General features: G+C 35.1%; 1 protein-coding gene across 2 annotated transcripts; it reads right to left on the reverse strand.

Moving 5' to 3' along the window:
* Positions 1 to 1,674: 1,674 nt before the first annotated feature.
* LOC137729558 (protein DETOXIFICATION 40) lies at positions 1,675 to 9,295 on the reverse strand. Of its 2 annotated transcripts, XM_068468533.2 has the most exons (7): positions 8,755 to 9,295; positions 7,903 to 8,534; positions 4,533 to 4,589; positions 4,129 to 4,367; positions 2,658 to 2,776; positions 2,402 to 2,488; positions 1,675 to 2,058 (listed from the first exon to the last, which is right to left on the reverse strand). In XM_068468533.2, the coding sequence occupies exons 1-7, from the start codon at positions 9,079 to 9,081 to the stop codon at positions 1,993 to 1,995; spliced, it is 1,527 nt and encodes a 508-aa protein (XP_068324634.2). In that variant the 5' UTR covers positions 9,082 to 9,295; the 3' UTR covers positions 1,675 to 1,992. The 2 variants fall into 2 exon arrangements, with proteins under 2 accessions (XP_068324634.2, XP_088534696.1); XM_088678570.1 differs by lacking the exon at positions 2,402 to 2,488 and having other exon boundaries at positions 8,755 to 9,209.
* Between the last annotated feature and the right edge of the window lie 2,622 nt (positions 9,296 to 11,917).

An 11,917-nucleotide genomic window follows, 5' to 3' on the forward strand; every position in this document is an offset into this window, starting at 1 on the left:
GTGAAGTGATCTGGAGAGAATCATTCTCAAAGATAAAATTTTGGAAACCGCTTTCCGCCGTCCAAGCTAACCCCGCATGAACCGCCATAGCTTCAGCCTGCAAAGGGGAGAAAACATTGGCCAACTTTCTGACGAACGCAGCCAAGAAAACACCCTCTGAGTCTCTGACTACTAATCCTGCACCCCAAATGTAATAAAGTTTAAAACAGCGACATCTTTAAAATTTTACCTATACAAAATGATCGAGTTATACTAATCAGCAATACAATTCAGGAGGTCCTTTATCCTTCGTTTTGTACGTTTCGAAATGACATGCAAAGCACAAAGTAATTAGTCAAGCACCAAATTAAGCCATATATAACTTATTAATGTCCACTAACCCATCGACAAGAAAGATATTCATAGTTTGTGCAAAGAAGTCAACTTCCCCTCTAGACACTCCTCGCATTTACACATTATACATCCAATTCCAAGTTCCCATGATGCCTTGCAGTAGTAGTACTGCTGTCCTAATTAACTGTCCATTATTTCATATAATTTTGGAGAAGTGGCCACTAAATCCAATTAGCCAAATTAATTAGTGTCAGGAAAAATGTCCACAAATAAGTCAACTACGGGTTTCTAAAATTACAAGTTGGATTGTCCAGGTAGGTTCGGTATTTTCGCTTCAAATCACTGTGTTTCATGTTCAAAACACTTCTCTTTCTTTACTGTAATTTAGTGTATAATATCGTTTGTAATAAGAAAAAAATGTATATGTTTGGGTTTTTAATTATTTTCCAATTACACGAATCCTACCCCTGCCCGGCGGCCCTGTTATAATTAACATGACATATAGATTTGGTAGGTATACAATTCTTAATGAAACTTGTGTTGCATGAGGTGCTCCAGAAAATGCTAAAGAGACCATGTTTTTAGATTATATTTTTAAAGATTACATGATGTGCTGGTTGATGGTTGAATTATTCCTTTAATGAAATAAATGAGTCCAACTATCAAAATATGGTTCAAGTAGATGATCTCTTTTAGCATCATGCATCAGCCGAGGTGCTCCTAATTTTGTTCAGACCGGTGAGCATCCCAAGGCTCTGCATTTAGACAAACGTCAACGTGATTAATCCAATGGATATCAAATACTACACGTACGTTTAGATTGAATTACTGTTCACACACTATACCACTAAACTCTCAATCTCTTTTACCTCGCCACCCCCCCCCAAAAAAAAAAAAAAAATTTGAAGATGTGCCAAGGGTTCGCTATTCTGTTAGGGAAAGGGGACTCCAGCGGATGGGTGATACCTGGAGTAACTATTTATAATACTATGCAATTTGTGTGGGGACATACTGAACGCAACCACTCCCTTGGTTGGGGGATGCGCCAGCCTGCCTTTCGTCGATACACAATTGAGTAGGACGACCACAAACTAACGAAAAACTTCTCATGGCGGTGTGGTGTGGTTTTTGTGCAATATGCTATCTGTTTGTCTTTTATCTGTATTCGATGTGCGAATGGGTCAAGCCCTAATTTCTTAGTGACTGACATTAATGAATCCCAAAAGTTACGTAATCTTCTGAACAAGACACCCATTTTCTTCTTCTCTATTTGTATCTGTTCATGAAGATTACCATTTCTGTAACTCTGGATCTTTCTCTAAGAAAAGGGAAAATCGAATATTATCAGAAGTTGAAAAGCATGCATTAAAACAATTTGAATCCGTCCTTATTACAATGACATTGGATGTGCCGAACCAGCAATTATAGTCTGTTGAAAACTCGTGACTTGGTATGTTGAAAGAACTGAACTTGGCTGCTGAAAAATCAGCAGCTAGCGAATCACAGATGAACACGTGTTCAGATTATGATTAAAAATTCAATTATTTAAACATGTATCTATCCATAATTCGCTAGCAACAAAAGCTGCTACTGATTTTTTCTGCATCCAAGCTTTCTCCATGTTGAAAACTCGTGGCCTGTTGAAAACTTGTGACGCCATCAACTTTTTAGTAGAGGCTGCTTCTTGTCATCCCATTTCTCCACGCGACTTTTGGCATTGTTCACCTGAATAACTCAGTGCCCCAAAAGTACATCTTAATTAAGATTTGTAAATGAACTATTGAGGAGGCTATCATAGGGGCTTATCAAATAATCTGCACAAATATATTATAAAAAATTTCTCCGAGCTCATTTGTTAGTATACAGCACACCAATCACGGGTTTTTACATATCAATATTTTACGTCTCATTCACAATTTTAAGATGTACAAGTATAATAATTTTACATCATAGTCACAATTCTAAGGTAAGTTTTTAATTCTAACACAAAACAGAAATGTTATATTTAATATTTAATCTTAAAGCTGCCTATACAAAATGAAGTGAGCATAGTGATTACTGAAATTACCTCTTTATCCCAGTCCGTACGAAATGTTACCCACAGTAAAATTAAGGTCTGCATTAGAGTTCCTCCTATCATCCCCGACCATATTCCCTGTATAATACATATGTGTGTCGAAATCTAATTAATTCCTTTTTCATTTTTTGAGAAGATGTTCACTTGCCCCTGTTTCCTTGTCGAGCAAGATTATCTTTTGCTTCATTTAGCTTCTTATTTTGTAAAATATTATATATTCCGCAATAATTGAGTTGGTAAATTGTACCTCAGCACCAAGGTCGAACACAAATCCAAGAACACAGCCGCATGGAATTCCAACTACGTAATAACATCCCACATTCACATATGCCACAAATGCTTGCCACCCACACCCAACCGCCACCCCTACAATGATCACCATATATATTATATCCTTAAGTATGTAAATACAAGTTCAATTATCATGAAAAATGATTTAAATACAGGTTTAATGATTACATACAAACAAGAACTAGTGTTAAATAATAATCACACAACATATTTTCAAATGCCCCGTGGTTGCTCCTTGTGTTTATTTCGGTTTTGAATAGTTTCTGACTCATCATGAGTGCTATAAAAGGGGCTCCTTCCTCATTCAAGATAGGTGACTTTCCATTATGAATATTCAGCAACACCCTACTTGGACTTCTATGTATTCCAAGCTATAAGAATCATTAAAAGCAAAGTTTAACCTACTCTCAATGTCAGACAACACTGTTATCAACACGAGACATGGGTAGTAGAGTATATCTCATTTGTGCTACTTCGAGTTGTCATAATTTAGTTGTTCGTTTTGAACCTAGATCTTGAGATCTTCAGTTAATTGGTTGGGTTTCCACTATGATTACTCTAATCACAGGCTTTTATGATTTTATCTCATTCTCCTTGATGTTACAGCATATGTCATCTCTAGCTGAACCTTTACAATTGGTACCACTAGGTTGACTATTTACAATCTAGAGCCATTACAAACTTCATATCCATGCATGAAAATTGATTTCACCGAGAGCAGTTTATCTCTAACATAAAGACCTCCAAACATATATTGAAATTTAATAAGTAATTTGCCTATATGCTTGGGTAAACTCCCCCACATTTAAAATATTTTTCGAAGTTCTATAACCTTTCAATACCTTAAACTAACTCACTCTAAGAGATATTTGAAACCCGTCTTGTAAACTAATTCACAACATTATCTTTTTCTAAAAGCAATTTTTTTCTTCTTTTGAAGTGATCATTTATCAAAGATAACTAATCTACTCCCACAATTCCCTCATTGTGATTGCTTTGAAGCCTAATGACTAGTCCTTTCTACGAGAAGCACTTCTAGCACCTGTTGCCTTTAGACTTTATACTTACCCAGATTTCTTAGTTAGGACACTAAAGACAACCACAACTTTCTTTGTAACATATATGTGCACTATTAGTATGATTATTTTGTAGTGCGATAGCAATGACAACACGGTGGAATATCTCACATTACATACTATTGTAATGCATCATATGTGTTCAGTAGGACTTGCCTACTTATAGAAATAGAGATGCCTTTTTCGAACGCATGTGTTTATTTTTATGAAGTTTTAAAATTGCAACTCTTCATTGGAGAGAAACGTTTTTCCACCCAAAGACATTGCTTCGAATTTTTATTCAATTATTAATTTTAATATAATAACAAATATTAAATTTCCAACAATGTGTGTGTGTGTGATAGCACTTACCGGATAGGACTGGTTGAATCCCATTGAGGATTAGAGTGACGGCCAAATATGGAGTGAGGTGCGAGACTGCCTTGGCCACAGTTTCACCGCTGGTGAAGGCATAACTGATTACGTCGCGGAGGGAGAGCACAACCACAGCTTCCAGAACAGCAAAAGCTAAGGACACCGAAGTTACTACTATAACCGAGAATGCTGCTGACTTTGGATTCCCAGAACCTAGCTCATTGCTCACCCTCACACTGCATACGTGCATGCATGTATTTTATTGATTAATTCCCCATCAATTAATTTGTAATTATAGATCTACTGATCCATCAATTAAACTTTTTAATTAATTATGGCTTAACATATTAGCTAGATTAATTAATCCAACCAATATTTTACAAAACAATACATGTACGTACCTTGCAGCTGCATTGAACCCGACTGAAACCATGAACAACACTCCATTTAACGACATGCTGCACAAGGGGAAACCATGCACCATTAAGTAAAACCATGAACAAGCTAATCATGCATTTATACCTATCCCAAGAAATGGGGTTCGCTTTCATTCTTTTGCAACAATCCGAACTGTTTATTCTCGAAAAGCATTGAGCATGTATGTTTCTATGTGTGATATAAAGTTTTGGTAATGACTAATCTCAAATGAGAGAAGAACTAATATGTTTTTTAAGTCTCAAATGAGAGAAGAACTTTCATTCTTTTGCAACTTTACAAACTATTTATTTTTAAATCTCCAATAATAGATCGTTCATTCGTACAAAGGAATTTAATCCAAAGTCTTTTACCAATGTGATTGTCACAATGTAACTTCAATGTTTCATATTTAGAACACTATGTTTATTAATTTATAAAGTGAAACTTAAAAAGTAAACCGATTGAAAATAAACGGTTTGAAATCGATAAAATTTAGTGAGGTAAGGGGACGTGTATACTATATGACATATGTACAAATTTGATTTGGCCACGCGGTTTTCTTATTACATGTACTATATAATGGACGATAACAAAATAATTTGTCTGCTTGTGTACATCATGAAACTATAGCTGCAGATTTATATAAAGGAAAATTAATGAAAATAACTTGAAAATTTTTAGTTTTAACGATAATAACAAAATAAAGGATAAAGTGAATAGTACCATGATTGACTTTTTAGTGTAAAAATATGATTTTTCGTTAAAGTAAACAGTACCGAAAGCTTTTCGTTAACGTTCTCAATAATTGTATCTTGTTTAAATCAGTAAACTATAGCTGCATATTTACGGTAAAAGGCTTTTACTCTTTCTTTTATACAAATTAAGTAATAAGTTTATAATGTGCAGCATTATGTGGACACAAGAACTTCATACATCACTTCAAAATGGAGTTAGGCAAGGAACTAATATATATCCAACAGTCAAGTTAGTCGGAAATGAAAAGTAACAAAGGAAGTTTAGGATCAACTTTTTCTTTTTAGTTTATGCATAGTAAAAATATTGCCGTTGATCCTAATTAGGGTTCATGTAGACATTGTATTATATGATCGGCAAGTAATTAAATATACTCCATTTGTGGGATGGAATGGAATAGTTGCATGTAATGGGGTCTCAGCTCATAGCATATATTTCTTAGACATTTTTCTTACGCGTGATATGTATATTCCTAATTTATATCGCTCGTCACATCATGCCTTAATAAAATGAGAAAAAAAAAACAATAACCACACAACATGTAAGTTCTTCTTTCATTAATATTAGGATACGATGGGCGGAAGATGTCTCTATGTCGTTTGGAGCTGCATATGGCAGTTTCGAAAAGGGTTGAGCCGTATATGTTTTGATTGATGTTTCTATTTGATAAAAATTTGGTAGTGACTCATGAGATGTGTCCTTTTATGTTAGGGATAAGGTGCATATTCCTTCACTTGTGGACTCGCTCTCCTCAGGGTGGCAAACCCAATTATGCTTGTCCACTTTCTTTTATTTTTTATATTCCTTTAGTCAAACCCAATTTTGACTCGTCCACTTACTTTTATTTGAATAAATTATACAAAACTTACTTTAATTAACGAATCAAAATTTTATAACTCATATTTTAAATATTGTAATGTTATATCTTAATTTATGAATTCGTTGCAATTTCATATTTTAATCAAATTTTTTGTCAATTTAACTGTTAAATGATGACATGACAGAAGAAGCAGAGCCCACTCATTCTCCAGCTGAAATATTAAATTAATTAAGTATTAATAATTTTTTATTTTTTATTTAACAATTAAAATTAATTAAAAAAAACTCTCTCCTCTCACTTGTCTCCCTCACTCACTCTCTGCTCTCATTTGCAGAGAAGCAATGGCAGCCATGGCTGCCGTGGGCATAGATCGAACCGGAAAACGGTTCGCCTCGAACTGAAGATATGAAGAGATGGGTCAAATGGGTCACAGTTGTGGGAATCTCGCCGGATAAGTTGAATCCATGCACCCGAATACCAAATACGGAATTCCGGTTCGTGGCGGCGGCGTAGGAGAGCGTCGGCTTAGGAGAGCGTGGCATGGCAAAGCTTGTTGGAGTCGCAGGAAGCGGGTATGGTGAGGTCTCGGGTCCAGTTCGTGCAGGTGGATGAGGAGCATGGAACGGGGGAGTAGGAGGTGGACCGGGTCGGATCGAATGTGTTATAGTTCCGGGTTTTGTTGCAGTGAAGACAGGAGAGCTCGCTTCCGGTGTCGATAACCATCGAATTCCCACTGGGACGGTGACTATGCGGGTGACATGGTGGTGGAAAGGAAGCTTGTTCGGGGACTTTTCGGAGGGACCCAGATGTAATTTGTTGGGTTTTGAAGGGTACAATGAGTGATGAAGTTTGGAGTTCGGATTTAGTGAAGCAAATGAGGAGAGTGGCAGAGAAGAATAAGAGAAAAGATTGGAAATTTAGAGAGAGGTTTTGGATGGAGTTGCAGAATGTGCAGGGTTTCATGGTGGAATTAATATGGTTGATGGGGGTAGAACTGGAATAGTATAAGGGAGGCAGATTGTGGAAGATGGTGTTTTGGGTGGAAGGAGTGGGAGTGAAGGGTGTCTATGGCCACGGCAGCCATGGCTGCCATTGTTTCTCTACAAGTGAGAGCAGAGAGTGAGTGAGGGAGACATGTGAGAGGTGCGAGTGAGCGAGAAAGAGAGTTTTTTTTTTATTTTTTATTTTTATTGTTAAATAAAAAATCAATAAATTCTTAATAATTAATTTAATATTTCAGTTGGAGAAGGAGGGGGCCTTGCTCTTACAACGTCATCATTTAACAGTTAAATTTGAAAGAAAATTTAACGAATGTATGACATTACAATATTTAAAACATGAGTTATGAAATTGTAGTTTAATCCATAATTAAAGTAATTTTGTATAATTTAAGCTTCTTATTTGCACTAGGTAGCGTGAAACCTAAGCTAAGACACAATGCAAAATCAATTTGACATCGAACTCACAATTTATAAGAATTAAATTTAATATTTTTCTACTTAACTGAAAAAATAGCAATAAACTATAATACTTCCTAACTTACAGCCAGCTGGAGATCAACTTCTTAGATCAAATTTTGTAAATCATATAACATAGTTTGTTGATAATTGTATTATTACTTAAATGCTGATTTACATATTTATTTTTTATTGATGACTCATCATATAATTTACAAATTTAATTTGAAAAATTAATCTATCTAGCATTACACTAAATTAAAATGGATAACATTAGATATTAATTAATTGATGAAAGACAGAGTGGTGTTAATTAGCTCTTACCATACGGCCAAAGAAGTTAGGGCAAGCTCAGGATTTTTTAGCAACCCAGCAATCAAAACTAGCACCTGAGTGTACCAAACCTCCAAGCACAACATCACCGCCGATGCAGCCGATAGCTTGAAAAAATCCCACAACCCAGAAAAGGCTTGCACACTGAAACCCTGCCAAGTCAGCTTACACTGACTGCTCACCAAGATGTAAACAATCTGGGCTCCAACTATTATCCACCACGACAAGCTCAAAACAAGAGAAACACCTAGCAACCCTAAACCCAGCTTGTACACAGCAACCCAGCTCATCAATAAATGCACCCCAAAAGTAGCTGCTGATATGTAAGCACTTGGGGCCACAATTCGTTGTGCTTGGAGAAACTTTTGAATGGGGAAGTTTATGGCGTAGGCAAATATTTGAGGGATGAGACCGTAGACAAAGACGGCGGCGGCTGAGGCCACGGCGGTTGGTTCGCCGAGTAAAAGCAACAAGGGTTTTGCGAGGAGAAAGACTGCCAGAAGTGGGAGGCCAGTGAGGGAGAGGACTATGATTGCTCTTTGAAGGTATATGCTTAACATGTCATACTTTTGGGCACCGTAGGCTTGCCCACATAGAGTCTCCACTGCACTTCCCATGCCTAGCTGCAAGAAACAAGAACCAAACCAAAAAAATCATTAAAGAGATAAGAATGACAACACACGATCGCATGTTATGTTGTCATACCGTCATTCTAAAATATTTTTGCATGTGATCACTCGAGCAGATTGAAAACGTTCATCATCTGAATTCTAATCTTAATAATTGACATTCTAATATATAACACAAACCGTAGGGCACATAAAGTTATATTGATAATTGTACCATGAGGCCATAGGCCAAGAGTTGGATGCCGCTGTTGCCGAGAATGGCGGCGGCCAGCTCAAGATTGCCGAGATGGCCGGCGAAGACACGAGTGGAAAGTGACATGGAGTTGTTAATGACATAAACCAAGACGGCGGGGGCAGCAAGGCGAAAGAGGAGCTTGAGTTCGATCCATGTGGCCATGCGGAGTCGCTTGAATGGGGGCAATTGAGTGTCGGACAGCACCTTCTCGAGTAGAGAGTCCACACCGTCTCCATTGCTGGAGGGTTCTGCTGCCGGTTCCGGTTCGGAGTCTAAGATGGGTTGGTGGAGTTGGTCTTGAGACATTTCTGGACGAAAAACGTGGTGGTATATGTGGGTAGCAGTGTGCCACGGGGAAGTATATGTTCTGAGGCTGCATTAATAATCCACGTTAGAGAACGAATTCATTTTCTCACACTTTTTCCGTGGACACCAGTGTTTAGGCTTCAATTAATACAGTGCGTCGACAAGTACTATGATTTATTAGTATTTTTTTTTTATTTTGTAAACAAATTACGACATAATTAGGGTTTTAGTTTTTCCAATTCGACGAAAAAAAAGAGCGTAATTGATTAGGTTTTTTAGGTCAAAGGAAGACGTCATAATCAACTGTGCAGATTTCTTTTTTCATTATTGGAAGAGAAAATTCGCTAAATATGAATCTCATCTCTCCTATTAACAAAAAGTTTTTTAAAAAAAGAAATGTTATTGGTACTTTTAAAAATTTTATTTTACATTCCTCACAAGTGTATTTTTTAAATATAAAAAATTTGAAATATAAAATGAGATTTTTAAAGTACCAATAACAATTACTTAAAAATACGGTGTAAATACAAAATAGAAATTTACAAAGCAAATGCGGAGAGGACGTTGGCTATGAAAGATTTAAAGTTAATATGTCGGAGCGGACAAATTTCTTAAAGGTCATGGTCCTCGAACCGACACGATGATAGCATCGGAGAAAGTAGGTGTACAGTGTACTTCACTTACTATGTGAACGGGTGAAAGAAGAATCACCCATGAAGGGCGATCACTGTAAGGCCCCAGCTCCGTCATTCTCTCAATAAAATTCGATTTCTATCAAAATTATTGATATAATAATCACTTTTGAACTAAATTTGTTAACAAATTATGCTATGAAGGGTTAAATTTTTTTTTTTTTTCCCACATAAACAGTCTTTTGATTAAATTATTAACACGAGAACCGTTTATCTATTAGGCCTTTATAATAAATGCATGATCATATCTCTATGCATGCATGGCGTAACTACATATTTGTGATCATATCTATTAGGCCTATTTAATTTGTAGTTTTTAAATTTAAATAATAAATTATGTTTGACCTTCGGTTATAGATGGTAAAAAATATAACCTTGCACTGTTCATTAAAATATTAATTTCTTGGAATATCAAAGGGCTAAAACGAGCTCTCTGACCCTTCTTCAGTTGGAGATGGTCTAACAGTCTGTATAGAAGTACCTCTTATCATCCCACTCCATATTTCCTGAAAAAAGAAATATATGAACTGTAACTAAAAACAAATACAAGAGGAGAAATGGTAAAGAAAAAACGACATTAAAAGTTGAAACAAACATGTGTACCTGAGCTCTAAAGGCAAACCCATGTTAAAGTTTCAAGGGGATGGGTAGCTATGCAACATTAATAGTATTGGTACTATCTCCCACTAAATTATTTGTGCAATCATTAAGTATGTAGCTTTTATATAAAAGGCAACGATCCAATTAAAAGTGAAATAATTTAATATAAGTTATTATTTATTTTGTAAGATAACTAACGTGGTATATTTTAATTTTTTATACAAAAATATTGACATAATTAAAAGTAAAACTATTTAATGTAATGTTTGGGGGAAGAAATTTAAGATTACTAAGGAATTTAAAAATGACGGAAATTGAAATGACGAGATTTTATTTTCTAGAATTTGTAAATTTTCTTGTTTGGTTAACCTAAAAGAACAATGAAATTGAATACGAAATTTGTTATTTTTAAACTCTCAATCATAGAAATTGAGAAATGACACATATTTACATGGAATTTGAACTTGGAATTTGGAGGTCCCAAATTCCAAGTTTTTTTTCCATGCAGAAATTCTAAATTTCTATGTTTATGAATCCAAACAAGATAATTAGTGTCTGTCAATTTATAAATTCTGACTTTTACCAAAATTCTATGTTTATTTTCCTCATCCAAACATAGTAATATAAGTTATAAATTATTTTATGAAATGACCGATGTGAGGTACTTTGCTTTATTCAACCCCGGAAAGCCAGTGATGTAGTTGGCATCCCGCGTTAACTATGCCAAAAATGCTTTGCCGTCGATGATCCACACCGAACAGTCACTCCTTTATTTGCATCCAAAAATGAATTAAAAATCAAATGAAAATTAATGAAAATGATTTGAAAACTTTGAGTTTTAACAATAAGAACAAAATAAAGGGTAAAATGAGTAGTACCAAGATTAATTTTTTAGTATAAAAATATGATTTTTCGTTAAAGTGAATAGAATAGTATGGGGAACCCCTTCATTAAAGTTCATTTAAATCAAATCCCAGGAAAAAGCGTATATCCGCTGCAACCGAAAATGATAAGAGAAAAAATTAAATTAATTTGGACCACGTACAATTTTGATGTTCTAACTACTAGCCCAACATGTTATGCTGAGTATTAGGAGAAGATCGATACCATCTAATTAAGTAATTAAGCAGCCACAGGACAAGATTTTGCATCATCAAGTACCACCTTCTTTCATAGGGACAAATAGATAAGAATTAGAGAATTTTAACGAAATGCTCTTCCGTACTATTTATTTTAAAAAAAAATTATATTTTTACATTAAAAAATCAATCATAGTACTAGTCACTTTACCCTTTATTTTGTCCTTATCGTTAAAATTCAAATTTTTCAAATTTTTTTCATTAGTTTTCCTTAAGAATTAAAATGAAAATTTCAAGCAAACAAAGTTCTCTATTTTGTGAGAATGAAGGAAAGGAGGTATATTATACCCATTTTTATTCTTTTTTAATTTGAGAAGAGAGTGACTTTTCAATCACAAAAAAAGAAAACATTTCCGTACGTAATAAGTCAATTATCGACCAAAAAAAAGATAAGAGGTGGATTGT

The sequence above is a fragment of the Pyrus communis genome, chromosome 10 (genome assembly GCF_041283825.1).
Source record: "Pyrus communis isolate YQ-2024b chromosome 10, ASM4128382v1, whole genome shotgun sequence".
Lineage (NCBI taxonomy): Eukaryota > Viridiplantae > Streptophyta > Magnoliopsida > Rosales > Rosaceae > Pyrus > Pyrus communis.

Coding starts and splice junctions, on each gene's coding strand:
- LOC137729558 (XM_068468533.2), bottom strand. CDS start 9,081: ATGTCTCAAGACCAACTCCACCAACCCATCTTAGACTCCGAACCGGAA. Junction 4,590..7,902: donor CTAACTTCTTTGGCCGTATG/GTAAGAGCTAAT, acceptor CCCCTTGTGCAG/CATGTCGTTAAATGGAGTGT. Junction 4,368..4,532: donor GGGTTCAATGCAGCTGCAAG/GTACGTACATGT, acceptor GCACGTATGCAG/TGTGAGGGTGAGCAATGAGC.